The sequence below is a fragment of the Meles meles genome, chromosome 1, assembly GCF_922984935.1.
Source record: "Meles meles chromosome 1, mMelMel3.1 paternal haplotype, whole genome shotgun sequence".
Classification (NCBI taxonomy): Eukaryota; Metazoa; Chordata; class Mammalia; order Carnivora; family Mustelidae; genus Meles; species Meles meles.
This window is the reverse complement of record NC_060066.1, coordinates 145,592,959-145,607,046: the sequence shown is the minus strand read 5'-3', so window position 1 is coordinate 145,607,046 and position 14,088 is coordinate 145,592,959. Positions and strand designations below refer to the sequence as shown.

The 14,088-nt window shown below is 40.3% G+C and overlaps 1 protein-coding gene across 1 annotated transcript in view; it reads right to left on the bottom strand.

The window, feature by feature from the left end:
• The window catches only part of LOC123954983 (uricase), a 32,789-nt gene that overhangs the window by 13,181 nt on the left and 5,520 nt on the right, over nucleotides 1–14,088 (bottom strand). The window contains exons 2-4 of the mRNA XM_046026493.1: nucleotides 9,291–9,509; nucleotides 4,091–4,207; nucleotides 3,913–3,991 (exon numbers count right to left, since the gene is read on the bottom strand). Of these exons, the coding sequence (XP_045882449.1) occupies nucleotides 3,913–3,991; nucleotides 4,091–4,207; nucleotides 9,291–9,509 (415 nt within the window). The remainder of the gene's footprint in view (nucleotides 1–3,912; nucleotides 3,992–4,090; nucleotides 4,208–9,290; nucleotides 9,510–14,088) is intronic.

Genomic DNA, 14,088 nt, shown 5'->3' with positions numbered 1-14,088 from the left:
ATAGCTCCTGGTAATTCCTCTAAAGAACAAGGGTGTAAAGAACAGCTTGTTTTTTTGTTTTTTTTTCTTATGATCAGCAGAGCCCTATCCTTGGCCATTCCACTAACACCTCCAGGCCCTGCTGGAACATTCTTGTGGAAGTCACCAGTGACCCATTTGCCAAACTGCACAATTATTCTTCAGCCTTCTTTCAATCCAAATGTCTGAACTTTCCCATGGCAAACGCTGCTTGCTGTTACCTAAATCCATTTCCTTCTCCTCCAGGGTACCTGGCGAGACCACATTTCCCAGCCACCAGTGCAGCTGGGTGTGGCTGTGTGATTGGGTTCTCTCCCGCAGAAGTGCCGTGTGCTAGTCTCAGGCACGGTGTTATGCTTGAGGGGTTTTGCCTCCTTTTGCTCCTCCAAGCTCTTTTCTTCACCTGGTTGTCTGGTAAGGGGATCTACTCTCAAGGTGACTCCAAAAAGTAAGAATAGAAAAAGTAAGGTTGCATCAACCTGGGTTCCTAAATAACTTCCCGGAGCAGAGCATCACCCCACCACATGCACGCACACATGTGCGCTGAACAGGACTTTTACAAAAAGCAGCAAGCTTCTTGTATGGAGCTACTATGTATGAACATGTGTGTTATGTTCCTGTAATCCTAATACAGTCTCTGATTCCTTGAAATGTATTTTTCTTTTGCTTCCATGACACCACTCTCTCCAATCTTCCTTCTCTCTCTCTCTCTGACCTTCCTGCTGTCTGACTTTTCAGACTGCCCAGCTCATGAACTGGGGAATTTCCCCTCGTCCTCTCACTTTCCTACTCTCATTTCACATGTTTTCCTGAAATGGCTCCTTCTTGCCCACAGCTTCACCCACCATCAGTCTGTTGATGGTCTCCAAATCTATCTCTATCCCTTGTTCCCCAAGTCACCAGCTTCCCCCTGAACACCTCTTAATCATATGTGTTCTCCTCAGTCAGTTCCTGCAAGCCCCTGACTTTAGGGCAACATTAACTCCTCCTTCTCCGTACCTGCTAACCCCATCCAACCCCTCACACCCACTCGGCACTCTTCAGAAATGCCTCACATAATGCCCTCTCCATCTCTACTTCTTACTGCCCGCCATCCGAGTCCATCATTTCTCCATCTCTGCAGCAAGGTCCCAACTTTCTCACTACCACCTGTTTCTCCAGCCAATGCACAGTAACCGTGGTCAGAATTACCGAATGGGGGACACACACACACACACACACACACACACACACACACACATTTTTTGGGTCTCTATTGCCATCCTAAATAATAATAGTAACTTCCATTTAAAGAGTGCTTCCTACGTGCCAGGTACTGCGCTAAAATGCTTTATTAATATTTATCTCCTTTAATTTCCCGGGCCATTGAGGTGAACACTGTTATCATCATCTCACAAGTGAAAACCACTGAGGTGGTATAAGGAACTTTCTCAGAGTCACAAAGCTATTAAGTAGTGGACGATGAATTCAAATATACTGTAGTCTGGGGCTAACATAGATGGTTTTATCACCATGCAAAACTAACGCCAAGTTAGACCAATCTGGCTAACTTGGTACACGAGGGGCTTCCAAATCCAACCTAAACGAATCTCTTCATTTCCATCTCAGCTCCTTACATTCTAAGAACTAGCCCCTTTAAACTTCCTATGATTCCTCAAATGCTTTGCCTTTTAAAACTAAAATTACTTGTCCAGGATGGTGCTCAGCATAAGGCAGATGTTCAAAATATTTTAGTTTCCCTCTTCCACTCTTTCGTAGGTCCTGCCCATGTACATTCTGTTTCTTCCACCTGTAATTTTCTTTCCCCTTCTATGCCCAGCAGATCCTGAATCATTTTTCAAAAGTCAATTGGAATATTTCTTCCTATCCTATCAAGCTTTCCAGACTACACTGGGAAGAGTCAGGTTTTTGCACCATTTTGCCTCCCTTGCATAACTTTGATTCCTTCATTGTGGTTTTTAACCCCTAATAATGCAATAAACCTTTTTATAAGTCTATCTCCTACCATTCATCTACTGCAGACTCACTAGGGCCATGGAATGTCTTATTCACCTCTGAATTTATAGCCTTGGTATACATAAAAGTCCTCAAAATCACTTGGAATATAGGAAGTGTGAACTGAGACGTCCTGTAAATATAAAAATACACACAGGATTTCAAAGACTTAACTTTTTAAAAAGAAGGTGAAATAATTTGTTACTAGTTGATATTTTTACATATTTAAGGGACATATATTGGATTAAATAAAATGTATTATTAAAATTGATTTCTTTTTTTTCTTAAAGATTTATTTATTTATTTATTTGACAGAGAGAGATTACGAGTAAGCAGAGAGACAGGCAGAGAGAGAGGAGGAAGCAGGCTCCCCGCTGAGCAGAGAGCCCAATGTGGGACTCGATCCCAGGGCCCTGAGATCATGACCTGAGCTGAAGGCAGAGGCTTAACCCACTGAGCCACCCAGGTGCCCCTAAAATTGATTTCTTATTATTAAAATTAATTTCTTTTTGTGAATACTAGAAAATTTTAAAATTACACGTGTGGCTTGCATCATATTTCTGTTGGACAATGCCAGTTTAGAGTTTATAATTTTATGAGGCTATTCATTGTAGTTTAGGTAGGAAAACACTGGCTTGGAGAACCGGGAAACATTTCTTTCTCTTTCTCTCCCAAAGTCACATATGAAAGGAAAGAAGGAAGGAAGGAGAAAGGTAGGTTACATTTCAACTAATAACTCAATCAGCAAGTCAATATATCACATGGCTATGCATTTGGGGTATTAAAAAATCATTATCATTTCAACTTAATTTAACAACTAGTTATACAGTCTTCTTTATAGGACAATAATTACATAATTGTTAACTAAACACTGAGAAGGCCCTGGCTGTGCCTGGAGTTTAATACAGATAGCGGAAATTATTAAACAACAGCTAATACACTAGAACTTTCTAAGGGAAGGCATTATCCAATAGAATTCAGAAGGGATTTATATTTTATTAACTTTATAATATTTCTGACATTTATGAGTGCTACCTCCAATTCTTACTGAAGAGAGTTAGAGGAAAAAGAGAAGGAGGTACAGAAAAAGGAAGGAAGAGAAGGAAAGGAGAAAAGAGAAATGGGAGAGAAGAAAGGGAAGAAGTTCAGAGTCCACACTCTCAATTTATGATGATCATGAAAATTAATTTTTTTATTGGGATAGAGACCTATCTACCACATCTGGCTCCATGGTTCTTAGAGGTCCTCTAATCTAACTCATAGCCAGTTATTGAACTCTATCTCAACCAAGAAGACAAGATTTGGGAATTTCGATATTTGCTAAGTTCAATCATCAGTACCAATAAAGTCCATATTGTAATTATGTTCCACAGTTAAGTTTTAAATTTCTTAGTAAATAGAAAGAATTATATAATTATCATTGCTATTTAAATGAGGTTCATTCTAATAGTAGTCATAATAACATCAGTGGTTTTATTATTATGAAAATAAAATACCAGGGAAACTCGATTACAATTTACTAGCTATTTCCTATTAAGATTATTATAATTATAGCATGATATGGTACAAAAACTACTAGTCAGAAAATTCAGAGATTTGGGGTTTTGTCAGTCGGGACCTTTTTTTTTTTTCCCTCATCTCAGAATCAGATGATAAAAATGATCTACCTTATTCAATCCCTAGGTTTGCTGCAAAGTGTATTATTTCATTTTTATACTAAGATAAAAAGTAGATAGTTTTTCAATGTATTCCAGAGTCACGATGCTCATTCCCATCTCAGATTTAAATGCCTTCAAAATTCTCTACAGTTTTCCTCGATGCTAATAAACAGAATTGTTTAGAAGAAAAAAATACTGAAATTGTTACTGCAGAATCAAAACATCAAAAATATTTTCTCACCACCCCTCATCTGTTCAATCTCGCAGAAGTGCGTTCCAGTGGGAGTGTGAATAAATGCATGGACATGCTTAACTCCATTCTGAAAATTAGAAAAAAAAAATGTTTCTGGTAAAATTTCAGCATATATCATAAAGCCAATTTCTTTAATTAAGCTGAGTGCACAAATAACTGAGGTAACCTTTTCAATACGCTTCCAAGGGACTTCTTCCACATAGACTTGAGCTCGGATGACATGGTGAAAAGAAGAAAGGAAATGCTCACAGATGTTCATTGCAAAAGTTTCTATGCTTTTGATCTGTAAAAGGAAACAAAATGCTAGTGATCAGAAACACTGCCCCATTTAAAAATAATTCTTAAATACCCATGGAGTTCTCTTTCCTGTTCAAATGTTTTTTAGAATCAGAGAAATAGAGATTTTGAAAGAATCTGGAGAAGTGAATTGGTCCTTATCCCAATTTTTCACAAGGTCTCCTAAGTGTATTTAATAGATCACCATTAACTGGTGAGACTATCCTGTTGTTTTTTTGTTTTGTTTTGTTTTAAGATTTTATTTATTTATTTGACAGAGAGAGAGCACAAGTAGATACAGAGGCAGGCAGAGAGAGAGAGAGGGAAGCAGGCTCCCCGCCGAGCAGAGAGCCCGACGCGGGACTCGATCCCAGGACCCCGAGATCATGACCTGAGCCTAAGGCAGCGGCTTAACCCACTGAGCCACCCAGGCGCCCCGAGACTATCCTGTTTTTAAAAGAAACCTGCTTTGCAGAAAGAAATGTTTCAATCAATGGATGAGCAAAATGAAACTTAACATTTAGATTCTCCTTACAGTGAGATGAATCATCAGTCACGCCAACTACAGTACCACAATATACTCCAAAACGCTCTCGTGCCTCTATGACTTTGGCCAATGGGCTCCCAAGTTTCCCAAGGAAAAACGTTAATGTAGGGCCATTTCTGCTTCCTTGCTTTGCAAACAAGTCTCTTATGGACCATCCCTAGCTCTCTGCCCTATAAAGGGCTGCCTATTTTCACACAAATTCTTCAGGATAGTCTCTAGACAATGTGTTATGGTCTTAGCACAGTGTACAGATGATTTATGGCTCTGCCTAAGGTGGACTATTTGTATAGGTTTCCCCAGGATAGTTCTGTTTAATGCCTCTTGTCCCAGAATAATTATTTAGCATCTTATTTCATTCTCAGAAGTGTCCTAGTTTAGAAAACAAAAATACTAACTCAAAAAGATATATGTTCATTGCAGCATTATTTACAATAGCCAAAATATAGAAACAATTTACACATCCAACAATGGATAAATGGATAAAAAAAAATGTGGTATATGTAAATATGTATATATATACACACACACGCACATATATTTATTTATATTTATTATTTATACCATAATTATATGGTATCTATTTATATATGGTGTATATATATTTTATATATATATAATGGAATATTATTCAGCTATTAAAAAAGAATGAAATCTTTGCATTTGTGAAAACATAGATCATAGATAAAACTGATGGCATTATGCTAATTGAAATAAGTCAGGAAACAAGCAAATACTGTATGTTCTCATTTATATGTGAAATCTAAACAAAACAAAACAAAAGCAAACAGAAACAAATCAAGCTTATAGATATAGGTAACAGATTAATATTTGCCAGGGGAGTGGGGAAGAGCAAAATGGGTGAAGAAAGTCAAAAGGTACAGTCTTCCAGTTATAAATAAGTCATGGGGATGTAATGTATCACACAGCAAATACAGGTAATAATACTGTATTGCCTAGCTGAAAGTAGCTTAGAGAATAAATCTTAAAAGTTTTCATCTTGACATGATTCTTTATATGGAAAACCCCAAAGACTCCACCCCCAAACTTCTAGAACTCATACAGCAATTCAGTAACGTGGCAGGATACAAAGTCAATGTACAGAAATCAGTGGCTTTCTTATACACCAACAATGAAAATACAGAAAGGGAAATTAGAGAATCGATTCCATTTACTATAGCACCAAGAACCATAAGATACCTGGGCATAAACCTAACCAAAGAAGTAAAGGACCTGTACTTGAGGAACTACAGAACACTCATGAAAGAAATTGAAGAAGACACAAAAAGATGGAAGACTGTTCCATGCTCTTGGATTGGAAGAATAAACATTGTTAAAATGTCTATACTGCCTAGAGCAATCTATACTTTTAATGCCATTCCGATCAAAATTCCACCGATATTTTTCAAAGAGCTGGAGCAAATAATCCTAAAATTTGTATGGAGCCAGAAGAGACCCCGAATTGCTAAGGAAATGTTGAAAAACAAAAACAAAACTGGCAGCATCACGTTACCCGATTTCAAGCTTTACTACAAAGCTGTGATCACCAAGACAGCGTGGTACTGGCATAAAAACAGACACATAGACCAGTGGAACAGAGTGGAGAGCCCAGATATGGACCCTCAACTCTATGGTCAAATAATCTTCGACAAAACAGGAAAAAATATTCAATGGAAAAAAGACAGTCTCTTCAATAAATGGTGCTGGGAAAACTGGACAGCGATATGTAGAAGAATGAAACTCGACCATTCTCTTACACCGTACACAAAGATAAACTCGAAATGGATAAAAGACCTCAACGTGAGACAGGAATCTATCAGAATCCTAGAGGAGAACATAGGCAGTAACCTCTTCGATATCAGCCACAGCAACTTCTTTCAAGATATGTCTCCAAAGGCCAAGGAAACAAAAGCAAAAATGAACTTTTGGGACTTCATCAAGATCAAAAGCTTCTGCACAGCAAAGGAAACAGTCAACAAAACAAAGAGGCAACCCACGGAATGGGAGAAGATATTTGCAAATGACAGTACAGACAAAAGGTTGATATCCAGGATCTATAAAGAACTTCTCAAACTCAACACACACAAAACAGATAATCATATCAAAAAATGGGCAGAAGATATGAACAGACACTTCTCCAATGAAGACATACAAATGGCTATCAGACACATGAAAAAATGTTCATCATCACTAGCCATCAGGGAGATTCAAATTAAAACAACATTGAGATACCACCTGACACCAGTTAGAATGGCCAAAATTAGCAAGACAGGAAACAACGTGTGTTGGAGAGGATGTGGAGAAAGGGGAACCCTCTTACACTGTTGGTGGGAATGCAAGTTAGTGCAGCCACTTTGGAGAACAGTGTGGAGATTCCTGAAGAAATTAAAAATAGAGCTTCCCTATGACCCTGCAATTGCACTGCTGGGTATTTACCCCAAAGATACAGATGTAGTGAAAAGAAGGGCCATGTGTACCCCAATGTTTATTGCAGCAATGGCTACGGTCGCCAAACTGTGGAAAGAACCAAGATGCCCTTCAATGGATGAATGGATAAGGAAGATGTGGTCCATATACACAATGGAGTATTATGCCTCCATCAGAAAGGACGAATACCCAACTTTTGTAGCAACATGGACGGGACTGGAAGAAATTATGCTGAGCGAAATAAGTCAAGCAGAGAGAGTCAAGTATCATATGGTCTCACTTATTTGTGGAGCATAACAAATAACATGGAGGACATGGGGAGATGGAGAGGAGAGGGAGTTGAGGGAAACTGGAAGGGGAGATGAACCATGAGAGACTATGGACTCTGAAAAACAACCAGAGGGTTATGAAGGGGCGGCAGGGGGGTGGGGGGGAGTGGGAGGTTGAGGAACCAGGTGGTGGGTAATAGGGAGGGCACGTACTGCATGGAGCACTGGGTGTGATGCCAAAACAATGAACACTGTTATGCTGTAAATAAACAAATAAAAATAAATATAAAAAATAAATAAATAAATAAATAAATAACATATATATGATAATATGTTGTACGTTTGGATTTCAAAATATAGAGAGAAGTGAGACATATTATAATAAATGGAAATACATTGTTGCAAGGACAAAAAAAAAGTTTTCATCTCAAGAAATAAACATTTATTTCATCATATATACAAATATCAAATGATTATTTGGTACACTTGAAACAAATATAAAGTATGCCAATTATACCTCAACTGAAAAAAAATCAAAAGAAAAAAAGTATCTTGGTTTGGATAAGAGATTATATATATGGTCATTCTACCTATAAAGAATAAATTTTAATTGTTTTTAATATCCAGGTCCATTCCTTCACTTTTCTGCATCTCTTACCCAGTACGGGAAATATAAGAATCTGTATTACCTGACCCTCCTCTATAGCTCAGGACGAAAGCCTATTTTCAATTTATTTTTTCAGAAGAGCAATGCCTTTGTCCATAGCCATGTTTATGCTTTTTGGGGCACTCTGAGTAGCAAGAGAAAGGTTCAGCAGGGAGGAAGGCCTTGTGGAAATTATATTTCAATTAGTCTGCTCATTTCATGCATGCTGAGTGTGGATTTCATGCAAAAGTATGAGAAAAAGCAGTTTTCCAGTCTACATTTCTTGTCTTTTAGACTGCTTAGCAAATAGAAAAATTATCTTGAGTTCCCCAGAAATCTGCTGGTAGTCCAACACAGCTTCACTCACACTTAAAGAAAGTGGAAGGTGAAGGGCCAAAATAGCAGATTCCACTAGCTCCAAGACCCTTTGGAAGAGTATGCTTACCGTGATATGCAGATACTAAGTGGTCATGGAGTTGGGAAAATGAGGAAGGCATTAAAAGTTGGGCAAATATATTTCAAAATACATCATATACTCAAGATTTTCTCCTATAGTAACACCAGAAAGATAAATGGTACTTTCTGCTATAAATGTATACCATTCTAAAAGAAAAAAAATAGGCAAGAGGAATCAAAGAAATGTATGACAAAATGTGTAAAATTCTGTTCCGAAATCCTCCTGGGCCTTGATTTGCTGATAATCCTAATTAAGAAAGAACATGTAAATTTGTCAGATAAGATTCTTTTCCTAAAAGCTGTAGTAAGTTGAGAACCAAAAAAGAGAAGATGTGAGATTAAGAGGAGAAAAAAAAAATGGTTTTCTGTAAGGCTGAGAATTTTAGAATAGAAATAAAAAAAAAAAAAAAAGAGGGGCACCTGGGTGGCTCAGTGGGTTAAGCCTCTGCCTTTGGCTCAGGTCATGATCTCAGGGTCCTGGGATGGAGCCCCGCATCAGGCCCTCTGCTCAGCAGGGGGACTGCTTCCCCCTCTCTCTGCCTGCCTCTCTACCTACCCGTGATCTCTCTCTGTGTGTCTAATAAATAAATAAATAAAATCTTTAAAAAAGAAAGGAAAAATTAGTGGCTTAAATGTAAAAATAGGGTTAAAAATAAGGGAAATCTGCAGTTAGGCAAGTGATACCCTTAAGTTATAGTACGGTGAATTCCAATCAAGATAGGTAGCATCTACGAAGAATGACACCTACCCCTTTAAACTTTGCCAAAACATGAACTGTGTTCTTGATGGTGTCCGTGGGGATGATGTCTGAATTATCTCCATGCACGTAATCTTTTTTGGAGCTCAGAGTAAGTTGCACTGAAGTTGCCACTTCCTTGATGCTGTGGTATTTTCCATCTCGCTGAATACGGAGAACTCTTACCATATCCTTCCCATAGCCAGTTCGGACAAACTCCACCTCATCATTCTGCAACAAAAACACAGTCCTCTTATTGAAGAAACCTAAATGAAAGCAAAAAGTCATCTCCAAGCTCTTCAAGCCTTGATTTAATCACATAATTACAAAAGGTGAGAGTTAAGTGTATTCATGAAAGTAAGACTATTACCCGACCTTTGAAGAAAAATGGGAACTTTAATGGGGAGAAGAAAATTCGAGAAACAGATGAAAATATATCCAGCTAGCCTGAAGACAGACAGGTGGATGGTTTTCTTGATAATAATAACTAATGATAAAAACATTATCTCCTGGACTGAAATCTTTACTTCATTTATTTAATTCCTCCTAACATAATCCTTGTATTAGCTCTATAAACTCATATTATTCCCATGATACAGAGGGAGAAACTGAGGTTCAACGAGTTTAAGGGACTTGCTCTACTCCACATAGCTAGTGAAGGATAGAGCGGAGGATTCCTGCCCAGATCTGTTGACTCCAGACTTTGTCCTCCAAACCACTATGTAGACTGTCATTCTTTCATAAAATTTTTTTGACTATGTTAACTGAAGATAACTATATCCTCTTTTTTAATACTGAGTCATATTCTGGAGAAAATGCCCTGTGATCAATAAAAACAATTTGAAAATTGCTTCTTCTACTTGCTGCCGGGAAGAAGAGTAATTAGTGACAGGGTCCAGATTGCCTCCAGGAGGGCAGAGCCAGGGCCATCTGGCTGTGGGAACAGCTATGCTTTTAGCAAAGAGACACTTAATAAAAGCCCGGTGATTGATTCATTAGTAGCCTTATCTGGAGCCGGAGCTCTCACTAGCAAATGCATCCGTCTCCGCAGCTAGGATTCAGAAGATTTGTTGCTGGGCTTTACTGGTGTTTGAGAGGAGAGGCAGGAGGGAGCACAGGGGCAGAAAAACCTATTTTATTTAGTGTCAAAATTGAACATTAAAATGGTAGTGAAAGAAAGTGACAAAAATAAAAGTAAATCAGAAACAACATGCACTGAGAGTCTGGGGTGGGGTGTCCTAAAGAAGGAGCCTCACCAGCTAAAGGCACATAGGCAATATGCTGAGGGCTGCCCCAGATTCTGTTTACGTAAAGCATCACCAGGTCCCCTGGGAGGAATTGTAAAGTACTAACCGACATCAGAAATGATTGTTATAAGTTCCTTATCAAAGTGAGGGGGATGGGAGGTAGTCCTAAATCTCGGGGATGGAGCCTGCTAGGACATGCTGCTGATTGAAGGGGCGACTCTTGGAGAGGTCCATCAGAAGCCTCTGACCCAATTTTCAAGGGACTCATCTTCGAGAACAGGATCAATAAGACAACTCAAAGAGCAGACTTAAAGGATCTGAAGAAAAACGATAATAGGGACAGGGAAGGAGTCACGGCTTGTGGTTGCAAGGACTTTGGAGTCAGACCACACCCAAATTCTGTCTTGCTATTTATAGCTTTGTGGCTTGCAACAAATAATTTGTTGGCTCTGAGCCCTCAGTTTCCCCAGCTGCACAAACGGAGATAACCCATCTACTGGTCGGAGTTGCTGGGAGTGTGAAAGTCCCAGCTCAGTTCCTAGTGTCTGGGGAGCCATGGGGTCCACCCCCAACAACAGCGGCCACATCGGGCCTGGCTGTGGGCACAGCAGCGGTGGAGATGGCAGGAGGGATTTTGAGTAAAGGCACCAGGTTTTAGAGTAGAGAGCACTGCTGGTAGCAGTCGGAGGAAGACTCCGACATGTCTTTGGAGCCATAGAGAGATTCCACCCGGGCAGGGAAGCAGTTGGCTGGATTGGGGGTCCTGGATGGCATGGACGAGGGGTCAGAACCAAAGGTCTCCAGGATCGTCCATCAGCCCCAGGACACAGCGGGACTCAACAAATGGGACTCAGTCCTATGCCCTGCCACTCGATACCCAAGCTACAGTAGCTCAGTCTGCGAAAAGCAAGTGGTTCCTACATGATACACAGAGTCAATGATAGCCACCCTTCGGGTCCCCAACCCGGCTCACCTCTCCAACTTCATGTCTTGTGACAGCCTATTTCAAACTCTGCTTCAGCTTTCCTGAGCTCATTGTGCTTGCCCAGCCTCTGCATAGTCACCCTGCCTACAGGCCTTTGAATTTGCTATGCCTTCTTCCTGGGACACCCTTTCCCTTCCTTCCGTCCAAATACCAACCCCTTCACCTGACGAACGTCTTCTAGTCACCCTTCAGGTCTCAGAAGCTTCTTCCCCCAGTTATCTGCCCAGTCCTTCAGGGCTAGAGTAGGTTTCTCTTCCGTATGCTCTGGAAAGAGTTACTGCCTTATCACAGTCTTTATCAAATGATATGGCAATTGCCTCATCATGTGTCTGGTTTGTTAAAAAATGGGAAACTATGAAAGCAGGAGCCAGTCTTTCTCAGTTGTCATGGCAACTCCAGTGCTCAGGACAGCGCCTAGAACATAAATAGGTGCTTAACAAATGCGGCATGACTGAATGAATTGTGCACCATCACCTCCACTTCTTGTGTGGTGACACGGAATAGTTAATGATGACACCCCACAGATTTCAATACAGAATTGCCTCTTCAGCCCAAACCTGGGGCAGGAAGTTCCTCTTCCTGGGAAAGTGAGGAAGGCGCCATCTGCTCTCGGATCACCACAACCTGGAGATCACAGGCACAGCTGACCGGAGAACAAAGGCCCGGGAAGGGCAGAACTGGGTGAAGAGAGGGTCACGAACGCAGCGCCAAGAGCTCACATTGCTGATAAGACCGAGCACGCCACACAGCGCGGCCATCATGGAGCTCCCACGTGACGCGGGCCGGAGCTGTCAGTCAGCCTTCCTCAGCAAGCTCCCGACCAGGGCTTGGCACCAGAGCAAAGCCTGAGTAATCACATTATTGGGTAATAAGTCAAAAGAAAAAGAACATAACCGTCTGAGGACGGTGCAGAATAAACAGCAGCAGTGTGGGATGCCTGAGAGTCTCTCAGCAGGACCTGACAAACAGATAACGGTTCCAGACCAGAAATGAGGCTGTTCTTCTCAGTAAGACTTCCCCAGTCTGTAGTCAGAGAAATCAGAAGTAGGTGCCAGAACCCTATCGTGTAGAAAACACAGTATGGTGCAGAGATCCCTGTCCAAGATAACCGTACAGTAAGATAGGAAGGTCGCTCTCATGTAGAGGGTGGGCGGGTGGCTGAGAGGATGGGCTCTCTGCTCTGGAATCAGGCAGCACAGGGGTGAACCTTTGTTCTGCCACCTATTATCTCTGCAGGTGGAGGCGAATTTCTCCATCTATAAAATGGAATAATAGTAGTGCCCAACTCCCAGGATTGCTGTGAGGAGTATGTGAGAAAAAACACAAAGCACTCAGAAAAGGGCCTGACAAATAGTAAGGGTTCAATAAATGTTAGTCATAATTATCACTGATAAATAATAACTACATGTCAAGTTTTATGTCAAAGGGTTCCAATTACCGTTAGAGATAAATATCCAGATTGCACACCAATCCAGAAAGACTGCTCCTATGACAAGGCCTACTTCTGCCTTCATACTTTGGATGTCTGTCCTCAAGCTTGTGTGCCCTCCAGAAACAAAGTTACAAGAGGTAACTCAATTTCCTAGAGAAATATTTTGGATGAAACATCAGACCGAATGAATTTTTACCTGGCTCTACACAAGAAGAATCCCCTTTTCTTAGACATGTCTTGAAAGATAAGGGGATAGAAATCATGACTTACCTGCAAGTAATATTGGAGAGAACTCTCTGAGATTGTAAATTAGTCTTATTTTTCACTTCTGTAATGAGGTAGTGAGCATTGTCCTATTTGCAGGCCACACTGAAAATGATGTAGGCTGTCTAGGGGTTTCTAGCCTGGAGTCTGTTAACCCCTGGAAGGCCCAGTAGATACATTTGAGGTGGAAAATATTAAGAAAGATTTAAAAAAAAAACTTTTGTAAATTTAAAGATGACTCACATTTACTCTTCAGTCTTAGAAGAGCTTCTGCAGGTCTCATCTCTCCCCTCCATAACAGAGAGAAATACAAAAAAGCTAGCTATTTAGGACTGAACACAGGTGTAAAAATCAACTCCATTGCAGTTTGCCATGATGGAAGAACTGTGTTTGGTTGGAGACAGGCCTCTCTTCCTGTGTTTGGAATGTTCTGGAGAAGTTCTTCCAGTTCTGTGCCCAGGTTTTTCCTTTGCCTGACTATTTCCCTGGGTATTCATGAACAAAAAGTTTTCAGAAAAAGATGCTGAACTAATATGAGAAAAAGGAGTACTCATCCGAACAATCTTAATATCACTTTGGCAGATCTTAACAATACATAAGGATAAGAACAATAATGGTGAATCATAACCTTAGAAGCAGCTGGTATTTTTTTGGCTGCCTAGGATCTACTAAATGTCAGATGGGAAAATATTGATATCTAGTAGAAAATGTCATGTTGCTCTAGGCTGTAGAGTGGATTATTTTTGCTATCAAGGAGGGATATGCCCTGAGTTATGTTCAAAGCGTGACTCTAAAGGGATTTGTCAGGCAGATGCTTCAGAAACAGTCTAACAAGTCATATGCCTAATCGTGGTAGAAGGAAGGTGACCTGTTAGCTAATGA